The 26,425-nt window shown below is 39.9% G+C and overlaps 1 protein-coding gene across 19 annotated transcripts in view; it reads left to right on the top strand.

Moving 5' to 3' along the window:
• The window catches only part of CADPS2 (calcium dependent secretion activator 2), a 575,633-nt gene that overhangs the window by 451,229 nt on the left and 97,979 nt on the right, over window positions 1-26,425 (top strand). For 12 of the 19 annotated variants that reach the window (XM_040259536.1, XM_040259533.1, XM_040259535.1 and 9 more), the window contains 2 exons: window positions 16,798-16,901; window positions 18,780-18,788. In XM_040259536.1, coding sequence (XP_040115470.1) covers window positions 16,798-16,901; window positions 18,780-18,788 — 113 coding nt within the window. The remainder of the gene's footprint in view (window positions 1-16,797; window positions 16,902-18,779; window positions 18,789-26,425) is intronic. The other 7 variants (XM_040259534.1, XM_040259528.1, XM_040259543.1 and 4 more) reach the window with 1 other exon arrangement.

Below are 26,425 nucleotides of genomic sequence, written 5' to 3'. Positions count from 1 at the left end.
ACTCGAAAAGTATTGTGAACAAATACAAAAATTGAAAGTCAGAAATTGACACGTTTCTCAAAAAAGCTGTATATTGGTAAAATCAGCCCAAGAAACTAAGTTTAAATGGCCGTAAGTTTTAAAGAAAATGAAGTAGTTGTCAAAAATCTCCCATCCCCAAATGCCTAAGAACAGTTGTTTGGGGAGGTAAATTCTACCAAACTTTTAAGGAACAAATAATTCCTATCCAAAATAAGTTCAATAAAATGGGAAATGAGGGGAGTTCACTTCATATGACAAGCATAATCTTGATTCCCAAGCCTGATAATGACAGTAGAACAAGAGAGAATTATTATAGGTCCTTTTTGTTATAAGCATATATATAAAATGCCTAGATATATTAGCTCATGAATCCAACAGTATATTTGGAAAATAACATATCATGATCAGTGAGATTTGTTTCAAATATATAAAAGTGATTCAACATCAAAAAACTAAAAAACTTAAAGATCATAAGACCTCAATAGATATTTTTAAAACAGTGAAATAGTTCAACACTTAGGCATTAAAAAGATTAGACCATTAGCTTAGAAAGAGTTCCATAGCTTTGTAAAATTCATATAGAAAAATACCTACAGTGGATATTTAATGAGGAAAATTTAAAGTCATTCTCTAAGATTACAAATAAGATGAATATATACATTATCATTTTTCGTAATACTGTCTCAGACTCTCTACCTAAGAGGAATGAAAAAAAGTGAATCAAAAGAATAGAAAGAGAAGAGATAAAACCACCATTGTTTGCAAATGATCATCTTCCCTAGAATATTCTACAGGATCTAAATAGAACCTATTATATACTAGAGTTCATCAAGGTTGTAAAGTCAGCCTGTTAAAATCAATTGCTTTTCTCTATACCAGTGATCCTCAAACTTTATAATTTGGGACCTATTATACTCTTAAAAATTAATGCAAAACAAACATATAAAACAAACAAATGTATAAAATGTTGTTTAAAAATAAACATTAACCCATTACTTGTTAACATAAAATATTCTTATGAAAAGAAAAAATGTCCAAAATGAACAAAAAACTATGTCTTGAGAAGTGTAACAGTGTTTTACCTCTTTGTATATCTCTTTTCATTGCTTCCCTAATTGAAAACATCTAGATTCTCATACATACTTCTGCATTCAATCTATTGCAAAGTGTTATTTTTGGTTAAGACAGGAAAAAAAAATCTGTGTTCAAACTTACTGTAGTTGAAAAGTGTTAGTAAGCTTTTCATATGAGTTTTCTTCTCAGCAAGTGGAAGTTTATTATAGGTTAATTGAAATGTGGATTCTGAAAGCAAATCAGTAAACTCTTCATGATGTTTCATTAAGTTCCATTGATTTATCATATATTTTGAATACATCTTTTAACACCAAGTATTGGTCATTTGAAAAATATGCAGTGACTTGTGATCTTTTTATTGTTAACAAATATTATGTAATACTGAAAAAATCACCCTTGTCACTATCACCCCTGACTCATCAAAAAAGCCTTAAAGTTTTGGGAAGCTATCAAGCTCATGACAGATATGTTTTCTAAAATTCTGCCCTTACTTGAAAGCTTCCATTTTATCACTGGCAACAAATACTATCTGTTATTTCCTTAAAGTGACAGGTTTACTTCATTTTTCAGAAAACATCTGCCAGATTTCCAAGTCTGAATAACCATACTTTGTCAGTAGTTCTCAACTAAAAATGGTTCTCTGTGAAAGAATAAAATGCAGTTAGCTCAGCCTTGGACTGAAACAGTCCAAACACTTTTCCCTGAGATAGTCACTGTGCTTCAGTGTACAAAAGTACTTGACACAAATTTCTCATTTTGTCACAGATGATATTTTTTTAAATGTATACTCAAGGGTAGGAATTCAATAAAATTAATCATTTTTTCTCTTCCATCAGACATTCCTATGTAAAACCAGCATTTCTTCTTGAGTACACAGTGATAAAGGATACATGAGAAGTATAATTTAGCACCTTAAGCCTTGATTCATGGTGAGGTAACAACAGTTTTTGCACCATTAGTGTAAATGTCAACAGAATTTAAAGGCAAAACATCTTATTATGAAAGTACTTTTGACTATACAGGCCCTCCAAAAGGTGTTGGGGATCCACAGTGGTTCATGGACCACACTCAGAAATACTACTTTGCACCATCATTCTACTACGTAGATAGACGGATAGATAAGGTACCTTTCACAGTAACCACCAAACTCTAAGGTATCCAGCCCGACTATACAGAACTTCTAGACTTCTATAAAGAAAACTTTGAAATTTAAATAAAGGTCACAGCGAGTAATCTAAATAGAGACAGTTCATGTCCTTAAGAGAGATGCTGCTGCTGCTAAGTCGCTTCAGTCGTGTCCGACTCTGTGCGACCCCATAGACAGCTGCCCACCAGGTTCCCCCATCCCTGGGATGCTCCAGGCAAGAACCCTGGAGTGGGTTGCCATTTCCTTCTCCAATGCATGAAAGTGAAAAATGAAAGTGAAGTCGCTCAGTCGTGTCCAACTCCTAGCGACCCCATGGACTGCAGCCTTCCAGGCGCCTCCGTCCTTGGGATTTGCCAGGCAAGAGTACTGGAGTGGGGTGCCATTGAGATGACTTAATAATATATAAATTCTCCCCTCAAGTTAATCTATAATTTCACGGCAACGTCCATCAGAATTCTAGGATTTTAGGGAAAACTGATAAAAGTTACTTCAAAATTTAAATAAAAGAATAAAGGGTACAGGAAAACTGTATTAACTTAAGGTAAAAGCAAAACAGTGTAGACACTTGCCTTGCCACATACTGAGACAATTTATAAAACAATCCCCAAAACCCAGGATCAACCAGATACTCAGAACAGGAATGTAGAGACAGAGGCGTGGATAAATGGGAGATTGATGTGCTTCATCCAGAATACAGTGGGACCACAAATCACTTTGGAAGGATAGGCTGTCCCAGGGATGTTAAAAAGACAACAGCAGCAGCTAAATGGATTAAGAGAAACTGAATCTGTCTCTGAGAAAAAACATGGTCTCCAGACAGATTTAAGACATCAGAGTATTACAGAAAACACCTACTACTGTAAATGCTTCTTTTTATTGTTAACTATCATCAAACAACATTTTTATCTTTTCACTTCCTCAGTTTTCCAAATTTCCGATTTAGTAACTTCATTTTCTCTGCAGAATTGTTAACCAACCATTTATGATTGAAAAAAAAAAATTCTTCACACACTCTGGAAAGCTACTTTGAGCGCTCCATGAACCGTATTGACTCTCAACATTTCAAAGGAAGATTTGTAAAATAATATGAGGTAAATGCCCAAGATAAGGCATCGAGAGTACTTAATTAAATATACCCCAGATACCTCAGAATCTGGAAAAGTTACAGCCTTCCAAAAGCTTCTCTTGGGTGAATATTTGCCTTCTGTAAAAATTCTTAGTGAGAACATAAGCACCTGTGAGGAAACAACGTTTATGTAATGTCTCCTTCAGAGCGTTCCTCCCTGAGAACTATTCCCTTGGCCGTGCTCCGTAACACTCTCAACAGCTCTTGCTAGAATCTTATCTCCTTCCTCTGAAGATGCATGGAAATCTCATTACAAGTGTTCAACACCTGTTACCTAAAAGGTCTCAGAAAGGATGTCAGTTTATTCAGCTCACTTGACAGTGTGTCGTGTATTTTTTCGTGTTTTTTTTTTTTTAATAGAATGTGGCTCACAGATAAATGTAGTCTTGAAATAACCAGCTTTCCTGAGCAATTCTGTGGAATTTATCATTCTCTAAATCCAGGTTTTGAAACCAACTGATTGATGACCCTCTTATTTATTTACTAACACATGTCAACAGGCAAACCCAGTGACAGGCAGCAGTGTGGCCCCTGTAGCACCTTGTTAATCCGAGTAGTTTAGATGTATTAAAAAGTCTTTTCACTTGGGCAAAACCAGAGTAATGCAAACTGACAGATTTCACCTCTTTATTTCTCAACAGAGTGTGTAAGTGCTCAAAGCCTTAGACAGATAACTAGTTTGGGAAATTAGGGAGATATCTTGTAGCCCATAGCAAAGTGGCCATATAGCTTCAAGCACTCAATGTAAAAGACCTAATCAAAGAATTTGTATTGCTGGATTTTTTTTTTTTCAAAAGGGAAACTTGTAAAATATCCCTAAGGCATCAGTGTACACACACACATTCATGGTGGCAGGCAGACGCAGGAGGTTACAAGCAACCGTAGACGTACTCAGGAGGTCACCAAGCCCAACCCTACTGTCTTCAGTTGGTCTGTATACTTGCCCAACTAGACTTCTTCCAAATCATGGCTTCAAATACATTATCACCACTGATGCATGGACTGGCTGCCCTAACAGATCTTGATTATGTGTCAAAGGAAACAAAGACATGCATACATACAGACAGACATCAAAATCTTTTGACTAGGGACTTCCTTGGTGGTCCAGTGGTTAAGACCACCTTCCAAAGTAGGGTGTGCGGGTTCAATCTCTGAATAAGGAGCTAAGATTTCACATGGCTTGTGGCCAGAGACCCAAAACATAAAGTACAGCAATATTGTAACACATTCAATAAAGACTTTTTAAAAAATGGTGAACCTCAAAACAAAAAATATCTTAAAGATCTTTTGACTACTTTCTTAGCATCCAAGGCTATAAATCTTCAATTGTGGTTGCTGTGTCTAGAAAACTTCTCATTTCTTCTCCTTCAGCTTGTCTTCCAGCTGGCAAGCCTCTGCGATGCCTTTCTCCTTGAGGATTGCTCATTGCTGAGCAAACCATCTTCACCCCCATTGCCTCACTGGATCCTGCTTACCTAACTCACATTGTTCACAGGCAGACTTTCTCCTAGAAAATGGAGAGAAGAGTATAGGGCCAGGAGAAGGATGAGTATGGAGGTATGAAGTTACTCCCTTTATGTAGGAATGTAATGAATGACCATGAGAAGGCTGTTTGTTTTAGGTAAATATCTTCTGATTACCTTTATTCTTGGAACTTCCCTGGTAGCGCAGATGGTAAAGAATCTGCCTTCAATGCAGGAGACCCAGGTTCAATCCCTGGGTCGGGAAGAGCCTCTGGAGAAGGAAAAGCTACCCACTCCAATACTCTGGCCTGGAGGATTCCATGGACAGAGGAGCCTGGCGGGATACAGTCCACGGGGTCTCAGAGTTTGACACAACTGAGTGACTTAACACTTTCAATCAGAAGACTGGAAGGACTAGGCATGATATTTAAGATGCTATATGCCTTAATTTTATGATAATTTAGTATTGGTGTGACAGTTACTATAATTGAGATTATTCTGATGGTTTTCAGTTTCTGAATCTGAGTTATATTGAGGAGAAATGAATATGGTATATATGTGTGTGTGCTTACTTGCTCAGTCATATACAACTCTTTGTGACCCTTTAGACTGTAGCCCACATGGCTTCTCTGTCCATGGGATTTTTCCAGGCAAGAATACTGGAGTAGGTTGACATTTTCCTCCTCCAGGGGATCTTCCCAACCCAGGGATCAAATCCACATCTCCTTTGTCTCCTGCATTGCAGGTGGATTCTTTACCTGGTGAGCCATCAGGGAAGGGAAGTCCATGGTGTGTGTGTATGTGTGTGTATATGTACATATACATGTGTATACATATACAGGTGTGTATACATACACATGTGTGTGAGTGAAGAGTGATAAAACCAGGGAAGGGACCATTTCTCAGTTTCAGCTGCTGAATGTATTGATACGTGTGTGCATATAAGATATAGATAGATTTCATGGCTGAAGACTTGTCTTTAGAAAAGCACCTGTTGTACAGTTGTTAGCCGTCAGAACTGCCAATGGAAAAAAATTCTGCTGTCATTAGAATCCTGCCACATAGTTCTAGTGAGAGCTAACCAGGCGAAAGTAAATATGCACCCAAGAAAGTTTTCTTCTCTTTCCAGCCTTCATAGGCTCTGCAGTCAGCACACTGCAGATTTTCATTTCGGTTGAGATCTTCTGGTTTCACAGATTTGAAGAAAGCCGGAGTCTCAATAGCTAAAAGGACTAAATTAAACTTGAATAAAACTCAAATCAAGTTATCTGTTTCTCCATGCCCTCTTTTTTTTTTTTTTTGGCCACTTTGAAGCTTGTGGGATCTCAGTTCCTGGCCCAGGGATGGAATTGGGGCCACAGCAGTGAAACCCCAAAACCAGTAGGCCACCAGGCAACTCCCCTGTTTCTCCACTCTTGAAGTGAAGTCGCTCAGTCGTGTCCGACTCTTTGCGACCCCATGGACTATAGCCCACCAGGCTCCTCCATCCATGGGATTCTCCAGGCAAGAATACTGGAGTGGGTTGCCATTTCCTTCTCCAGGGGATCTTCCCGACCCAGGAATCAAACCCAGGTCTCCCACATTGCAGGCAGACGCTTTAACCTCTGAGCCACCAGGGAAGCCCGAAAAAGTCACGTATTAGAAGCCTGTGATAAATGTTAAATAATACTCAACTGGTTGTGTATGGATCTTAATAGTCCTGTATCTGTAATTCCATCACAATCATTCCTCACTTTAAGATCTTAAGAGAAGGGACTTCCCTGGCAGTGGCTAAGACTCCACTCTTCCAGTGCAGGGAACCAGGGTTCGATCCCTGGTCTGGGAACTACATCCCACAGGCAGCAACTCAGAGTTTACATGTCACAGCTAAAGATCCTGCATGCTGCAACCAAGATCAAAGACCCAGTGTGCCACAGCTAAGACCCAGAGCAGCCAAGTAAATAAATAATAAATAAGATAAAATTTTTTGGAAAAAGATCTTCAGAGGAGACAGTACCTCCATATTGCTCCTCAAGAAAGTTTCACCGAGTGTCACTGACATTTACGTCCAAATATATCTGACTTTTTCTGACCTGTCACTCATAAATCACTGGCTGTGGCTTATGGAGGTTGCTCAATGGGATCCAATTTGGCTGCCATTGTCTGTGGTCCAGCGTCAATTCTCCTGTGCTCTGTAGCCAACCATTTCCTTAAAAATGGATTTACTGGTGCGAAAGACAATCCAGGTAAAGTATTTCATATATCTGTGACCACAGACAATTGTTTGAAAGCACTATATCATTAGCATGGTTAATTCCAAGGAGGTATTAACTGCAACTGTTGCTTTAAATGACAGGGTCATTAAACAAGTTGGTCCCAAAGGGAGTCTTGGAATTAGGAAGCCACAGACCTATTGTTTTCAAACATCTGTGGCATTGGTATTCTCAGGGCTTGTAAATGGCTATAGGGAGGCATTCCAGATTATTTTTGTTCACCTAAGGATTGTCCAAAAATATACCGCATCCTATCTGGAATAACATTACAGAAAGGGATAGTGTGTTCTGATTCTACGGAATAAAGTCGCTGTTTTTCTAAAATTTTATGTAACCATGTAGCTTAACTGCAGGTAAAGGAAGAAATAATTTGAAGTTTCAACAGGTTATCTTTGTTTTTCATAAACACTAATAGTTGTCAAAGTGCATTCCCCAGACCAGCACCTCCTGGGACCTGCGAATTGTTTGACCCCCCACACGAGAGCTACTGAATCTAAAACTCTGGGGGTGGTGTCATCAATCTGTGTTTCAACAAGCCCTCCAGGTGCTTCTGGTACATGATGAAGGTGTGAATCATAGACGTATACTGAAGACATACAATTCATTGATTAGAGCTATGTTTTATGTCTAGCACTCAGGGTGTGTGCGTACATGCCCAGTAGCTAGGTCTTGTCTGACTTGTTGTGACCCCCATGGATGGTAGCGCACCAGGCCCCTGTGTCCATGGAATTCTCCAGGCAAGAATACTGGAGTGTAGTCATTTCCTCCTCCAGGGGAGCTTCCAGGGACCGAACTCGTCTCTCCTATATTGGCAGGCAGGTCCTTTACTCCTGAGCCACCAGGGAAGCCCGTCTGGAACTCATAGAACCATAATAGGTTGCAGTGAGACAGTTCAAGAGAGAGTCGGTAATAAGCCATCCTTTTGCAGCAGTTAACAGTGCCAAGTTTGGGGGAGTCAAATCCTAAGCAGATATAGATCAGATTGGGGGTGTGGGGTTCAGATCTGGGCAACACCTCTCCCCTAGATTCTAGGAAGGTCTTTTTAGCCAGCAGGTTGTATTCTCTTCCATCTAGGGGACTAAGTTGAGAGCATTTCCCCCAAAATCATCTCATCTAGTCATAAGCTCTAAAGTGGCCGACAGGTGGGAGGAGGAGTGGTTATTTTGTTTAATGGGAAAGTACTTGCTCCCCTGCCCTACTTCCCTCTTGAGATATAAAGGCCCACGAGTACTGAGGTCTGACCAGGGGGTAGGACCCCCCAAGGACCTAATTGTACTAGACTCTGGCACTGTATTTTTTATCAGGTTGTCATGCCTGGAGCTAAAGGGTAGGTCAGAAAATCTCAATAAAATTTACATTTTCCAATTGTGTCTCCATCTGAATGACATGAACAGGGAGAACATTGACCCCAGACAAGAAGTAAGATTCAAATTCAGACAGGCAGGGGAGCCAGTAGAAATTCCCTGAGCCAGCTGGGCTGGCCTAAAGGGTGTATGAATGGAAAAAGGCATTTAACATAGAGGTGGTAGCTCGGATGGAGCCAATTCTGATCTCTCTCATTGGTATAAAGCTTGTATGTATACATAGCAGTGTGCAGCACATGTCTGTAATATACTGCCCTGTATTTTTATCAGAGGATGAGGAAGATGACGGGAGCAGTCACCATCTTTTGGGCTGGCCAACAGATGGCCAAGAAGTTCATTCGGATTTTTCCATAAAATGTTATGGAAACCCATATGAACTTTTTGGCCAATCCAATATTTTGGTGGAGGAGGGGCACAGGGAAATAGAGGGATCCATTCCACCTTTTCTCAGCGGGGTCTGTGGGTAGATAAGTTTTTCTGATCAGGAGTCCTCAGGGAGGGTGCCAACAGTCCTTGCTACTGAATGACCTGTGGGGTTTCAGGTAGAACTCAGTTGCTGTACCCTTGGACGAGCCTCTTTGTTTAGCTAAACCTCACAAGGCACAGGCTCCCTGTCTGGGACTCCACAATATCCCATGTATGCTTGCATGTTGCCCATCTCCTTACTTGGAACAAGCTGTACCCATTCCTTTAACACCTTTCTCTAGATGACGATCATTTCTCCATTTCCTCCCCTTCTTTCCTCTTGCTTTATTTCTTTATTTTTCCTTTTCTCCCCAGGACCTGCAGTTCTCCCCAGCATCTCTTCTTCAGGTATACAAGTTTCTCTCCTCAGTTACCTCCTGAATGTCAGGGCTTTATCCTCATTCATCTGATTTCTGTCCTTTAGAGGGAGGGAGAAACAACAGGGGAGGGAGTTCTTTCTTTCTCTTCAGATGGGAGGAGGGGAAAGATGGGTGACTTCAGTTTCAGCCTGCAGCTAACTTTCTCTGATCTGAAGTTTCTGAACTCAAACACACACCCACCAAGAGGATAATTTGATTCCTAGAACTCCATGTATTATACACAAGCAGTTAAAAGCCGCTTTTTTGTTACATCTTTCTTTCCTGTTTTTTTCTGCATAGTGAGTACATTTAATTCACTCTCTGTCAGAGCTTTTTTTTTTTGTAGAACTTCCTCTTATTGACCAAAAAGGGATGGGATGCAGCTCTGTCCTCTACCTTATAAGCTGATTAGGGAAAGAGATACATAAATTCATTAAAGGCAGAAGTTCTGTTCATCATTCTATCCCCTCAGTTATTAATACAATATCTTACATACAGTGTTTGCTTGTTGAATCAAATTCAGGGCCACAAAATCTGGGGATGGTGAAGAACCAGCAAGAAATCTTAGCACATATATAGGAGCTATTGTTGGTGCACTCCAGCTAGTTAGTTGTCATGATCTAGAGGCAAAGGAGAAAGACAAGACAGGACTGTGATGAGATTATCACCGTAGCCCTCAATCCAACACCATCTTGAGTTCTATTTCTTCTTTAGCTGTAAGTCAGTTGGTTAAAAGTTAAGGTCAAATACATTTCAAATCTCTGTATATCTTATATGGAGAAAAATGGACCAAGTGATCTTTAGACTAGTCTTCTCCCCATGTCCCCTTACAAACTTCACCATGAGCATCAGTGTGTATCCACAAGGAACTTTTACAGGCAGCAGCAGGGAGGGAGGCAGCCAAGGAAGGGATGCGGAGAATGTGCACCCTATTTGAAGCAGGGGAGCAGAGTTCAAGCATACTAATGCACAGTGGTCAAGCTGTCTTTTTAAATGACATGCTCAATTGTGTCTGACTCTTGCAACCCTTTGGACTGTAGTCCACCAGGCTCCTTGTGCATCAGATTTTCCAGGCAAAAATATTGGCATGGGTTGCCGTTTCTTCCTCTAGGGGATCTTCTTGAGCTAGGGATAGAACCTGTGTCTCCTGCATTGGCAGCAGCTGCTTTCCCAGTGAACTACCTGGGAAGCCCCTCTTAAATGTACGGAAGTGAAGTCACTCAGTCATGTCCGACTCTTTGAGACCCCATGGACTGTATCCTACCAGGCTCCTCCTTCCATGGGATTACATAATTAAAGGGCTTCCTTGGTGACTCGGGAGTAAAGAATCTGCCTCTTGATGCAGGAGACACGGGTTCAATCCATGGCTCAGGAAGATCCCCTGGAGAAGGAAATGGCAATCTACTCCAGTTTTCTTGCCTGGGAAACCCTGTGGACAGAGGAGCCTGGTGGACTACAGTCCATGGAGTCGCAATAGAGTCAGACACGACTCAGTGACTAAACAACAACATATAATTAAAAGGAATTGCTTTGAGGAGCCAAGAAGTGTTATCATAGAAAAGTAAACGTGTTCCAGAATGAAAAACCATCTTAGCCAAGAGCAATGCTTTGAAATTCATCAAGAAATCTTGCTACTTTAGGTATCTATTTTTTTTTAATATCACTGTTTGAAATGTATTACAACTATCAGCAACTTGATGTTGAAGCTTGAAGAATATTGAGGCATCTATAATGCTATAGAAATGTTACAAAAAAGAGGGAAGTGGACATTTTAAGGGTGATTTCTCAAATATTCACAGCATTCAGAATTTTAATGGTGCTATTGATAACCTTGTTATCTAATAGACTTCTGACTACAAAATGCATTAAACTTCTTGGCAGTAGTCAAATGAGTGGCAGCCAGAGATGGCATACATAGTGTGCTTGATAAAAATGCTATTTATTTAAAGTGTTAGAGTGGCCATTATGTTCAAGTATGAAGTTTTGAGACTCTCAGTAAATTTAATCTAGAAGAAAATGTTTCAGACTGTTTTTAAGTTTCAGTAGAACACAAGGTACTCTGAGTTTTTCCTTAAGAGAATGTCAAATGTAAAAGCTAGTTTTGACATATTCACATGTGATAAGTTTTCAGGTAGCTTCCTTGGTTCTTTTCTATTATTGCCTACTTGTGGCTAAGGATATGGTGACTTTATAAGCTCAAACTTTCAGCTATTTTAGAAGTTTATATTAAATAAAGGTGGATGAGTTTATATTAAATAAACTTGTGAGTTTATTTAGAAGTTTATATTGAATAAATATAGTTTATTTATATTGAATAAACTGCATTTATTTATATATATATATTTATATATATTTTGAGTGTCTATATGTGTAGGTTAATCCTATTCAGAGAATTGAGAGGAAAAGAATTCAAGTTATTGTATTACTACTGTTTTAACCTCTCTAAGACTCTTTTCCCTAATCTGGAAATGGGGGTCCTGATTCCCTAACTGGCAGAGTGGTTTTAGGGGTTCAGTAAATAATGTTCTAAAGTATGTAGGAGAAATAAATTCCCCTTCTGTGATCAAAACAATTACATTTTGTTGCCTTTCCCTTTCCTCATGAAGTTGAAATAATATAACCCAATATAGGTAAAGCCCCAAATCAATAGGAAGCATAGACTCTCTTAGATGGAAGCAATCTTAGAAAGTATATGGTTCAGTGATTCTTGTCATTTGTGTGGCTCATGGATTACTTTGAGAATCTGAGAGTCATGACTCTTCACTCCCGAAAAAAAAAAATGCCTCTCTACACAAAAATTAGCATATAACTTTAAGGGGTTCAAGGATTCCCTCAAACCTAAGGTTCAGTTCAGTTCAGTCGCTCAGTCGTGTCCGACTCTTTGCAACCCCATGAATCGCAGCACGCCAGGGCTCCCTGTCCATCACCATTGCCCAGAGTTCACTCAGACTCACGTCCATTGAGTCTGTGATGCCATCCAGCCATCTAATCCTCTGTCATCCACTTCTCCTCCTGCCCCCAATCCCTCCCAGCATCAGAGTCTCTTGTCTTGACTCATCAGAGTCAACTCTTCACATGAGGTGGCCAAAGTACTAGAGGTTCAGCTTTAGCATCATTCCTTCTAAAGAAATCCCAGGGCTGATCTCCTTCAGAATGGACTAATTGGATCTCCTTGCAGTCCAAGGGACTCTCAAGAGTCTTCTCCAACACCACAGTTCAAAAGCATCAATTCTTCGGTGCCCAGCCTTCTTCACAATCCAACTCTCACATCCATACATGACCACAGGAAAAACCATAGCCTTGACTAAACGGATCTTAGTTGGCAAAGTAATGTCTCTACTTTTGAATACACTATCTAGGTTGGTCATAACTTTTCTTCCAAGGAGTAAACCTCTTTTAATTTCATGGCTGTAGTCCCCATCTGCAGTGATTTGGGAGCCCCAAAAAATAAAGTCTGACACTATTTCCCCATCTATTTCCCATGAAGTGATGGGACCGGATGCCATGATCTTCGTTTTCTGAATGTTGAGCTTTAAGCCAACTTTTTCACTCTCCTCTTTCACTTTCATCAAGAGGCGTTTTAGTTCCTCTTCACTTTCTGCCATAAGGGTGGTGTTATCTGCATATCTGAGGTTATTGATATTTCTTCCAGCAATCCTGATTCCAGCTTGTGTTTCTTCCAGTCCAGCGTTTCTCATGATGTACTCTGCATAGAAGTTAAATAATTAGGGTGACAATATACAGCCTTGACACACTCCTTTTCCTATTTGGAACGAGTCTGTTGTTCCATGTCCAGTTCTAACTGTTGCTTCCTGACCTGCATACAGATTTCTCAAGAGGCAGGTTAGGTGGTCTGGTATTCCCATCTCTTTCAGAATTTTCCACAGTTTATTGTGATCCACACAGTCAAAGGCTTTGGCATAGTCAATAAAGCAGAAATAGATGTTTCTCTGGAACTCTCTTGCTTTTTCCATGATCCAGCAGATGTTGGCAATTTGATCTCTGGTTCCTCTGCCTTTTCTAAAACCAGCTTGAACATCAGGGAGTTCACAGTTCATGTATTGCTGAAGCCTGGCTTGGAGAATTTTGAGCATTACTTTACTAGCATGTGAGATGAGTGCAATTGTGGGGTAGTTTGAGCATTTTTGGCATTGCCTTTCTTTGGGATTGGAATGAACACTGACCTTTTCCAGTCCTGTGGCCACTGCTGAGTTTTCCAAATTTGCTGGCATATTGAGTGCAGCACCTTCACAGCATCATCTTTCAGGATTTGAAACCTAAGGTTAGGAATCCTCAATTTCATGTGACACCCTCAGTCTAAAGATGGAAAAATTAAGGAATATAAGTGATATGCTCTTGAGAATTAAAAATTATTTTGAAAACTCTTCCCCCCAAAATCTCTAAGAACACAGCTTTCATTGATTTTTGAGCAGTGTCCTCAGACCACAGCTGCATTTTATCGGTGGACTTCCTGTCTCGTCAACCTTTGGTGTGTGAGTGACTAAAAGCTATTTGCAATCGCACACAAAGTGAAATGAAATAATTTGGGTATTGATTCTGTTTTTAACATGCACGTTCCCCAAAATTATACTAATGCATTCTCGTGAACATGCATTAAGTACCCATCATGGTCTAAAGTCTATTCAAGAGAATGGAGAGCCCAAGATCTTGAGACCCAGTTTCTCACTGATCTGAGCACAATCTAATAACAGGCTCATGAGCCTCTAATAGGAGAGCTCAGAGAGAGGACTAAGTTACTCGGCCTCAAAACTTTGAGGATGTCCCACACTTAAGATAACATTAAAGTTATGACTTGAATGATGAGTAGTTTTCTGCTCGAAGCATCCAAATGACCTAACTCCTTGTGGATGCAAATTTTAATACAGTGCACAACTTTTCTTTCAGTTTGGAATAATTTGCTTACTTTATATGTACATGGTAATTACTCCCAATATATGTGGGGTGACCTAAAAAGACCTGTTTGGTAGTTTCATCAACCACGCAGTTTGCAGACCTCAGGGTCATTGTCCTCTCTGGCTTGCAATTTCCAGTCACAAATGCTTGCAAATCCTCTCCTCAAAGTGTCCCTCCACCTTCCTCTTTCTTTTCTGTTCCCATTACCATCTTCCAATCATTTTCCATACACCAGACGGGCCCCTACCAGTCCTTCCTTGTTCTGCACAGTCACAAATTCATTTTCCCAAAATTAACTTTTCTAAAGCCCAGAGAAGAAACATTCGCTCCAAGTTACCTATAGCATAGAGTTGTGTGATGTGTGTGTGTGTGTGTGGTCAGTCATGTCTGACTCTTTTGTGACCCCCATAGACTGTAGCCCACCAGGCTCCTCTGTCCATGCGATTTTCCAGGCATGAATATTAGAGTGCATTGCCATTGGTCCTCCAGGGGATCTTCCTGACCCAGGGATCGAACCCATGTCTCCTGCATTGCAGGTAGATTCTTTACCACTGTGCCACCTGGGAAGCCCCATAGGATACAGTTACTAAGTCTGTTTATTTTCTTACTTAAAGCCTGGATGATCCAATCTCAGGCTCCTCAGCCATCATAACCCAGCTCATTTGTGCTCCATCCAGGCATGTGCAGGGCAGAGATGGTAAGAGCTCAGGTTAAGTTATGTCTCACCTTTACCATGTATTCGCTGTTTCATCTCATCTCTCCATGCTTGTTTCTTCATCTATGACTTATATGAATAAATAGCCAAATGGCTTAAAGTTGTTAGGAAAACTAGTGTGACGACACATGAGAAGTGCCTGGTGCTGCCCCTGACACATCCTTGGTTCTCAATAAATGGTAACATTTGTAGCCAGCTGCATCCTTGCCTTCCTCTGAAATGCACCACATCTCTGTCATTTCTAGAAACGCTTCTTTTGCTTACCAAAGTCATTGGTTTCTCCTTTAGGACTTGCCTCAGTTTCCGATTATCTTCCCACTGATTCCCCCACATGCACCTGCTCTCAGCTGTCTCTCCTCACATCCCCTTCATCACCTCTGTTGGCTTGACACTGTTTCCAAAATTCTTACATTTCCTCACCATCACAGCTAGAACTGTTCCCAAGTAGAGTAGACTGCTGTGCAAAGTCATGAGCCTCCTTGACTTCACCTTTATGTGAGGACGTTGAAGTGATCATGAAACAGAGGGCAGATTGGACAATGGATGCCTGAGGATCCTAGCAGGGGTGATTTTTGGAGTCTGAGCTGTTTAAAAGCAGGGACATGTCATATTTCCTCCCACTTCCCACAGCCTAGATCCTTGTAGGCATACTCCACTCTGTGGTGTTTGGCTCACTATTTTCCTGAAGAATCAAACTACTCTTTGATCCCTGTCAAGAGGGCCAGTGGCTTTCATCCTGCAGAGGAATTTAGGAGGATGTGTACCAGGGTGGGAGGATGGGAACCCCCACGTGCATCACACTGTAACCTATAGTGAGTGTATAATTGTTTAACGAACAAGCACCAACCACAAGCTGTGTTTCACTGTGTCATTGTATGTCACTTGGGGACACATGAAGAGCAAATGAAAATCTCCTCCACATTTAAGGCTGAGGTTATAAGGAGATGCTGAGGGACTAGATTATTGCCCCCCCCCCCCGCAAAAGACTCCTTAGGTTCCTCAGAAAAAGCTCTTTATCTGAATATTTTCCTTTTCTTCCCTACAATCTCTATATATGGGCAAAGAGAGCATCCAGAAATCTAAGACAATGTTTATCTTTAATATCCTTATTGAAAGCTCTATTTTGAAACAATCTCATTACACAGGGCACCTCTAATTTTTGCCAGTTCATTTTGTCTCTGAAATCAACTGCTTTGCCTTCTGTGTTGGTGAATTCCAGGTAGCTGCACTTAATCTCTTTGTGGCCTAGCCTTTTCATACTAGTTTGCTGTAATACGGAAAGAACCTTCAGCTTTAAAGAGTGGCTCCCCACCCTTCCCCAGCTGGAAGGGAGGAAATCAGTTAATTGCAGCCTGTCAGAGTTGTTTTAGGTGACTTTGTACTTCTTCAGTTTAAGATCAACATGAACCTTAGACATTTCAGGCTGGAAATTTAAATAGCAGCAAAAAAGCCTGGGTTTTGCTAATGCCAGGAATGACTCATCTGGTGAGAATGGTATTGTATTGATAATACAATACCGAGAGAAGGAAAAGACTGTGGTATCTGCTTTTCTTTGTATCTCTGACCTTGAGGAGAATTATAACTTGTTTGTTGCAGAAGTTGAGCATCTAATATGCTGATGCACCTGTTAGCTCTAATATGTTAAATGGCAAAGCACTTGCCGTTTCCTGTGATTGCTTTGTGGATGAAGTATTTTCTGCAATCTGGTGAACTGATTTTTTTTGTTGTTTTGTTTTGTTTTAAAGAATGTATTCATTTGTATTTCTTGTCTCTCTTATTTCTCAAAAATATGCTTTCTCATTCTGTTTCAACACCCTGGTCTCATCATTACATCTTTTAGAATTTGCTTGGCTTTTTATTTTCAAGGTAACATGATTATGATTTGTTTTTAATGTAGAGACCATGAACCAGGCGACTCCCGCGAGGAAGCTGGAAGAGGTTCTTCATCTAGCAGAGCTCTGCATTGAAGTCTTACAGCAGAATGAAGAGCATCATGCAGAGGTGATGACTTGTTCTAACTGTCACATAAAGCCATGCATAATGCTTTGCGATAGTGGGAATGGCACTGAAGATGTGGCCTGTCCATAGCCTTTGATACACACGTGGCCATTTATCTACAGTACACTGAGTATGTGCGCTTTTCCTGGAAATATAACTCCTATATGTTACAAAGGAATTGTGTATGTCTATAATTTAGTATCTGTACCTGACAACCGTCTTTCTGTGTGGAACACAGAAGGGCTTATGAGATCTGCCAAAGGCGTACAACTAGCAAGAAGCAAAGCTGGAACATGACCCCCATCTAATGATGCGAGATCACTCACCAGCTTTTCTCCCTGTATCCTGATGGCTTTAGTTTAGAAATGTGAGTCGATGTGCACAAGGAGAAGTAGTAGTAAACAATAACAAAAGCACACGGAAGACATTCATAACTGCCTCATTGGTAACTCTAGTGTTTCACTTTTACCATCCAGCTTTTCTTTCAATTTTCACTAACCCTGCATTTTTAATAGTTTTTGAAAGTGCTGGTTCTAATTATGTATTGACATTCAGTAGAGATATAAAATAGTATTTCATCAGGCAAGCTGCTTATTCTGAGATTTAAAAGTGTCATTCTTTCTAATAGCCATGAGTTTATTTTTTTGTAAAAACAAGAGTTTTCTGAATTAGGTAGAGAAAATGTATAAAATTAAGTAAATATAATAAATTTCAGTGCCCTAGCAATCCTTTTGGAGAAGGCAATGGCACCCCACTCTAGTACTCTTGCCTGGAAAATCCCATGGACGGAGGAGCCTGGTGGGCTGTAGTCCATGGGGTCACTAAGAGTCGGACACGACTGAGTGCCTTCACTTTCGCTTTTCACTTTCATGCATTGGAGAAGGAAATGGCAACCCACTCCAGTGTTCTTGCCTGGAGAATCCCAGGGACGGGGGAGCCTGGTGGGCTGCCGTCTATGGGGTCGCACATAGTCAGACATGACTGAAGCGACTTAGCAGCAGCAGCAGCAGCAGTCCTTTTATTCTTGAGAAAGTATGTGAAATGAGCAAGAAGGGAAAAGAACAGATACAGAAGAATTTATAGAATATTTATGTTTAATGAAACCTAGTCCTCAAAATATAAGAAACTATAGGAAGTACATTTTAAGCAAATTCTCAGAAAAGAATATTCATGAAGCCCTGCTATAGATAACTAAGATGTATTGTATCTGCTTATAAATATGATCATTCAAAACATCTGCTTTTAGCTCACACTATGGAATCTAGTTTTTACCTTGCATCTGTCATGTGTGAACTTGTTATGGATATTTTATTTTAAACTGAAGAAACAGCTGCTTCAATAATTTGAAATGAATTCCCAGGAGGAGCTTTTCTAGACTAGTAACTACCGCTGTGTTACAATGAAAATGATTATATGATAAAAATGTATGTATGTGTTATCTTTGTCTTTTGTTAAAAGGCATTATCATCAGAGTATTAGACCTTTTTGAATTAAAAAAAAAATTCTGATTGGCTATCCAATTTCACCTAAACAGGTACATGTAATTTACATTTCACAAAAATTACATTTAATCTTCCTACACTAATAAGGAAAATAATAACTCTTCTGTCTTTTAAGTGTAAATAATGTTAAATACTTCCTGCAACCACTACATGCTTGTTAAAGTACAGTATATCCAAACACAATTAAAATGTAAGTATTACTTATTTCTAAGCTACAAAAATAGTTGATTTTATTGAACAGACATAATCAAAACTTATAAATATCACTGAACTAGATGCCAAAATACAGAAGTATTATAATGACCTCTTTTTAAAATGCTTTGTGACACTATGGCATGTCTTCATTCCACAATGCTTCCAAATTCTTGGGATTCCTCAGGGAAGAGAGGTGAGTAGAATCATTTTCATCATTTTTCTAGCATGGAATAACTCTTTTATGTGAAGATAAGAGAGAACCCACTCTGGTTATAGTTTTAAAGCCACCTTAATCCCTCTCCTTGGAATTAGCCATTCCCTTCTCCAGGGGATCAATCAAACCCAGGTCTCCTAAATTGCAGGTAGGTTCTTTACCAGCTGAGCCACCAGGGAAGCCCAAGAATACTGGAGTGGGTACCCTGTCCCTTTTCCAGCAGATCTTTCTGACCCAGGAATTGAACCTGGGTCTCGTGCCTTGCAGGCAGATTCTTTACCAGCTGAGCTACCAGGGAAGCTGAAATTAAAGACTGTATGTATTTAAATGGACCAATCTTGGTTGTACTGTTTCCATGAATGTGTCTTATTACCAACTGCCTGCATAATTACTGCTGGCCATCTAAGTAAAGGCCAGCTTTACCTAAAGGATTTTGTCATTTGGGGTTTGACTGTATCTTTTACTGTTTCCCCCCACCACCACCATTTTCAACCAGGAGATCCAGGCTTTTCTCTATTGGGGGGAGGGGTGAATTAGTCTGATTCCAAAGTCATTTCCAGGGTGGATGGATGGATGGCACTGTACAGTAATGTTGATTTTGCTGGATGTCCAGGCTAGACTGTCTTCACTTCATGAAAGAGAACCCAGCCCAGCTCTCTAGGTGGAGGTTAACGCATCTGCCTGAGACCCCTTCAAGTGGCTGTGTGCCAGCGCCTCTCTTTTTCCCTCCTCCTTCCCTCCTCAGGGCTGGTTCACTTCACAGGGCCAAGAGGTGGTTTCTGCCCTTCAGCAGTCTCCCAGTTGAGCAGGTCTCATGTCCTTCAGATATTTCACAACAACTTGCTTCTAAGACAGCCCTCCCTCCTCTCTGAGGGCCTCTCAACCTCTCCCCTCAGGCTTTTCTTCCGAATTTCTGTGTTTTCTCTTGAGAAAGATAGTTTAAGCTCCTTTCCAGAAGATCTTTAAAAGCCATCTTTCACATTCCTGGGATGAGACTGTGTCTGACCAGAAATTTAGACAAACTGATTCGACCACTGTCCATCTGAGGCCTCTCACTCTGACAAAGGCGGCAAGCTTCAGATGCCTTCTGGAAAGCCTTGGGCTCTCACCCCAGCACACGCCTCCACACACATGCACCACGTTCCTGGTGAGAAAACTTGCCAGAGGTACACAGTCAGGCCAACTCCAGACTCTACACTTTCCAGGGAGCCACGTTGTTATTTCTTAATTTCAGTAGAGTGGCTGGCATGGGCATCTTGTCTTAGTTTTGCTGGCAGGTTTGACTCTCAGCATCACAGCAGGGATATAAGTGCAGAGAGAAAGATGACGCTGCAAGCCTGAGATGTCCCTTTAATCCTGTCAGACTCTTCCTCTCCTGATGGATCCTGGGACTTGGCTATGGGGATGGAGGGTCAGGAATATCCCCCAGGGAAGAGGCAGAGCGAGAGACAGCGTGATGGATATGAGCACAGCTCAGGTTATTACTCTGTGACTTATTGTTGCGCCAGAATCTTAATTGAAGGTCCCTAAAATATTTTAAATATGATATCATCCACCATATTGGTGACACTGTAGGCCAGGCGAATGTCAGGCAGTAATTTGGTGTTTGCCACTTGGCTCACTGTGAATGGTGGATGTGTCCTGCTCTCCAGCTGACTGGGTCCCAGGCTGTTCCAGCAGCAGAAGAGTGCAGGGAGAGGATAAACATCAGTGTCTGAACCAGATTATGTGTCTGGATGTGAGTGAGTGAGTGAAAATCGCTCAGGCATGTCTGACTCTTTGCAACCCCATGAACTATAGCCTGCCAGGCTCTTCTGTCCATGGCATTCTCCAAGCAAGAATACTGGAGTGGGTAGCCATTCCCTTCTCAAGGGGATCGTCCCAACCTAGGGATCAAACCTCGGTCTCCTGCATTGCAGATGGATTCTTTACTCTCTGAGCCACCAGGGAAGCCCGTGCATCTGGATAGAGTCTAACAAAAAGAGAAAGGTTGTTTGATTTTTTAAAATGTTTCCCATTATTTTTGTTTATTCCTTATCCTTATTGTTGTTCAGTCACTAAATCCTGTCCAACTCTGTGACTCCATGAACTGCAGTGCACCAGGCTTCCCTGTCCTTCACGATCTCCTAGAGTTTGCTTAAACCCATGTCCATTGAGTTGGTGATGCCATCCAACCATCTCATCCTCTGTGGCCCCCTTCTCCTCTCACCCTCAGTCTTTCCCAGCATCAGGGCCTTTTCCAATGAGTTGGCTGTTCACATCAGGTAGCCAAAGTATTTGAGCTTCAGCTTTAGAATTGGTCTTTTCAGTGACTTATTCATAAACAAAATCTGTTTACTACCCACTGCTAAGTAATTGCAGTCATCTCAACAGTTGAGTTCATCTTAATTACACAGCATTTATATCTGGATAGCCAGTGAGGTAAATTGACCTTTAATTTTTAGGATGGGTTTAGGTTTAGGGTTAGATTAGCCTGTGGTACAACAAATGTTCCTCTTTTTAGAAGAAGATGACCAGCAAGTGACTTTCACATGGCTGAGCTATAGAGGAAGAATTCCACTTGCAGCAGGACTCTCAGACGAAACTGCACGGTCACAAATACCCTACCGAAAATGTTTCTTAGTCACTAACTTACAAACATATAATAATAAGAGTAGCACTTTACCTTGACATACCTTTTGAAGTATTTTCAGCTCCTCATTTCACTTGATTATTTCAATATTTATATTCATCTAGGAACCCAGTTAGAGAGATATTTTCATGAATTGAGTTGCAGAAAACTATGATTCCTTTGACATAAGTTTAGGTGTCACCCTGAAGGTTCAAATCCATTCTACTGGCTCCTCAAGAGAGCTTCGATATTTCTAGAATATGGCCTCTCAGCATCATGTTACTGTATGTGTATGTTGGGGGGGTGTAATGATACCCTAGACACTGAACTGTGTTCAGAGCTTTTAGGATCATCCACAAAATACAAGATTACAAGCTGATCTTTTTGGGGTGTGGAGGAAGCATATAATATGTTCCAAAATCAGATGCATTGTTTTTGCTCATTTATGCAGTCATCATTTTTTTGTTGTTGTAAAATATGAAATGTTTACTGCATTTTGAGGGTAAAAGTAATAACAAGACTAAGACCCCAAAGAAATATGAAAAGACATTTTTTTAAATAAGACTATAATAGATGTTCTGGCAAGAACATCCTCAGAGGACAAAAACATTGGTCTGATCTGCAGAACTAGATAGACAGAAGAGCAGAAAGGCAGTGTGATTGAGATATATATATATATATATATATAGTTGATTAAGAAACTAGATAGACAGTTTCTAAATATGTAGTTGATTAAGAAACTAGAAAGACAGACAGAAAGGCAGTGTGCTATATATAGAGTTGATTAAGAAGAGGCCATATATGTAAGAGCTTGGTCTCTACCCTCCAGCTGACCTGAATTCAAATTATTGCTCTGTTACCAATTTTATGACTTTGGGCAAGTTCCTTAATCTTTCTGACTTTGCTAACCTGTAAAACCCCTGGGTTGGGAAGATCCCCTGCAGGAGGGCATGGCAACCCAGTCTAGTATTATTGCCTGGAGAAACCCATGGACAGAGGAGCCTGGTGGGCTACAGTCCACAGGGTGTAAAAAGTCAGACACAACTGAAGTGAGCTAGCATGCAACCTGTAAACAAGGATAATTGTACCATCTACCTGAAAGGATTAAGTAAAATAATGTGCAAAAAGTCTTTAGAACACCACATAGAAACTGTTCCACTCATGTTGGACATTACTATTCTTAAAACATCTAAAACTAACATTGTAGGGTTTCTGTGAATTTTGACTCATTTTTGTATTGCTGACAATGATTCATTTTTTACTTTTGTACAGCAAGAGATTTTCATATCCCTTGACTTTTCCTCACAACCCTGGAGGAGGCTAGGACAAGTATTGTTACTGCCAATTTGCAGATGAGGAAATGGAAATCCATCCAGGAACTGATTTGCCCATGAGCACTCAAGTCTCACCAAGTTCAAAAGCTCAGTATTCTTCCAGTTCCAGAGATAGTCTTGCTTGCCGCTGTTTCCAACTTCACTGAGTAAACAAACATGGCTTTCAGATTATTATTGTCAGCCACAAATATCGTTCTCACCATACAAGATTTATTTACTGTTAGAATTTAGATAGAAATAGTATGGCTGAAGAACTGCAATCAAGTTTTGTTTTCAGTTCAGTTCAGTTCAGTCGCTCAGTCGTGTCCGACTTTTTGCGACCCCATGAATGGCAGTACGCCAGGCCTCCATATCCGTCACCAATTCCCGGAGTTCACCCAAACTCACGTGCATCGAGTCGGTGATGCCATCCAGCCATCTCATCCTCTGCCGTCCCCTTCTCCTCCTGCCTCCAATCCCTCCCAGCATCAGAATCTTTTCCAATGAGTCAACTCTTTACATGAGGTGGCCAAAGTACTGGAGTTTCAGCTTCAGCATCATTCCTTCCAAAGAAATCCCAGGGCTGATCTCCTTCAGAATGGACTGGTTGGATCTCCTTGCAGTCCAAGGGACTCTCAAGAGTCTTCTCCAACACCACAGTTCAAAAGCACTTCCCTCTTAATTAAGTTAAACATTGCTTTCTGCCCCTGCTATCTCATTTACACTAATTAGTGGCTTCGCTTTAGGGCCAAGACTTCTGATTGGTGCCCTACAGATGAACGTGTTTCTGAGAAAGGTTTTCCCCTCCCTGGTGGTGCCCTTCATGCTGAGGAGCCTGGGCCACCCCCAAGAAATGATGTGTAGGTAGGAAATTATACAGCCTCTCTTCTTACTACCAACCCAGAGTGGGAGGACTGCCACCCAGAGGGGTAGCAAAAAGCAGAAGGGGACAGACAGGTGGTAGAACTGACCCTGTGTTCTCAAGGTAACAGCCTGCAACCCTTGTTTTTCATTTTCAAAGACAGTAGCTGCTTAAAGCTTTCTCAGCTAATCATTAGAACAATTAGTATCCATCACAGATTGTCTTATGTTCAGCAGGAATAACATTATCAGAAATACAGTTTGAAACATAAGATATATTCATCTGTAAAACATAATGAAAATTTCAAGTTGATAGCAAAGTCTTGCCAACCTGAAGCTGTTTTGTGTGCATATGTGTTTTATTTTTAAGAAAATTAATATTCCATTGTGTTCCATTCTCTATCATGGCTCTGTCTTCCAAGTTAACTTTTTAAAGAGCTTTGGAAATTTTTCTGAGTCTTGAGACAATCGTGACCGAACATGACTGTTATTTTCTTAATTTGAACCTTTCACAAAGGTATTGGTTGTGAACTGGAAGTGAGACTTTGAAAATGTTTCTCTTTGCAGTACTGCATTTTCCCTAGCATTTCTAGCATGCTGTACTCAGAGGAAAGAGTCCAATTCTTCTTATCTGTGTCACTAACACAGCTCTAAAAGACAGGAGCAAGATATATACAATGAAATTGTGTTTGCTACTTTATCTTTTTTTTCGCATGTATATTATTGTCATAAACTCATTCTAAGAGAAATTTAAATTTTAAAAATTCAAATATAATATTTTCAAAGAGAAATAGCTTGATGTACATAGAATATATGGCTTCCAACAGATTTTTACATTCATATATTTGTAACAGCAAAGTCAAATTTATATGCATGGAGTCAACCATTAAAATGTCCCTAACACTAGAGTCTGTTATTTGTACTGCACCACCCTTTTTCTTTACCTACTGTTTTCTTCAGTTTCTACCTATTAATTTGTTACACAATAATATTTTTATAAATATATTGAATATTATTATTGTGGCAAAAGTTTATAAGAAAATAATATGTCAATATCTTATAATCCACTTTTTCTGGTTTATGGTTTGGCTCTTTTTATTATAATTTATTTAATATAAATATATAATATATATTTAATATAATTTATTATATTAAATTAATATATATTAACATAGTATTATAGTATAATATAGTATATTATATTAATATATTAATATAATAAATTATAATATATTATATATTATAAAAATATATTAATATAATAAATAATTATTATAATATATAATATAATACATTTAGTATAATAAATTCAAATTCAAATTTATTATAATTTGAATTTATATTAGAAGAAATTAATGGAGTTTTGCAACCACAAATCTCACATGTTCTTAGAAAGTTCTTCAAAATAAATATGGACTTCTCTGAGTATAGTATGATGAAACTTTTTCTAAGGTTATTTTTAATTGAAAGAATAACAAAAATATCTGTATCACACAAATGTGTGTGATAGTTTTATAGTTACTTGGTTAAAAACTTATAGTGCTATCAAAAGCTACATTTAAAAAGGGGAGGGGGGAAGACCTGAGAGACATTTCACTAAAAACAGTATAAAGAGAGCCCTAAAACATATGAGAAATGTTAAATTCATCTAAAATTAGAAAAATTCAGATTAAAACAAAACTGAGACAAAGCCGGAAAAGCTCACACTATTTTTTGTGTGAGTATTCTCTGGTGGCTCAAACAGTAAAGAATCTGCCTGCAATTCAGGAGACCTGGGTTGATCCCTGGATCAGGAAGATCCCCTGGAGAGGGGAATGGCAGCCCACTCCAGTATTCTTCCCTGGAGAATTCCATGGACAGAGGAGCCTGGTGGGCTACAGTCCAGGGATCACAAAGAGTCAGACACAAGTGAGTGACTAACACAAGCACATAATGAGAATACTAAAAATAAGATACACCTTCTAAGCAAAATGTCAAGTCTACAATACAGTGTTGTAGGTACTGTGCTGTGAGTGGACCTCTAGGATGTGTTCACCTTATAAAATTGAATCTCTGTACCACCACCACACTTTCACCACACTTTCCTTTTACATCTTTTCCCCAGTTAGTCCACTCTCTGAAATGACCATTCCACTCTCTGCTATATGAAATTGACTATTTTAGATTCCTCATATAAATCATAAAGTATGATTATGTAAAGTATTTGTCCTTTGCCTGGCTTATTTTACTTGTTCTCCAGGTTCAGTCATGTTGCTACAAATGGCACGATTGCCTTCTTTTTTTCAGGTGAAAATTATTTTATTGTGTGTACATATCATATTTGTTTTCCAGTCATTCATTTGTGGGCTTTTGTTATTGTTGTTCAGTCACTAAGTCATCTCCAACTCTCTGTGACCCCATGGACTGCAGCACCCCAGGCTTCCCTGGCCTTCACCATCTCCTGGAATTTGCTCAAACTCATGTCCGTTGAGTCAGTGATGCCATCCAACCATCTCATCCTCTGTCACCCCCTTCTGCTCCTGACTTCCATCTTTCCCAGCATCAGGGGCTTTTCTGATGAGTCAGCTCATCACATCAGGTGGCCGAAGTATTGGAGCTTCAGCTTCAGTGTCAGTCCTTCCAATGGATACTCAGGATTGATTTCTTTTCGGATTGACTGGTTTCATCTCCCTGCAGTCCAGTGGACTCTCAAGAGTCTTCTCCAGCACCACAATTTGAATGTAAAAATTATTCGGTGCTCAGCTTTCTTTATGGTCCAACTCTCACATCCATACAAGACTACTGGAAAAAACATAGCTTTGACTATACAGAGTGATGGCTCTGTCAACAAA

The sequence above is a fragment of the Oryx dammah genome, unplaced genomic scaffold (assembly GCF_014754425.2).
Source record: "Oryx dammah isolate SB20612 unplaced genomic scaffold, SCBI_Odam_1.1 HiC_scaffold_18, whole genome shotgun sequence".
In the NCBI taxonomy this organism is placed as follows: Eukaryota; Metazoa; Chordata; class Mammalia; order Artiodactyla; family Bovidae; genus Oryx; species Oryx dammah.
This window is presented reverse-complemented; position numbering and strand designations above follow the sequence as displayed.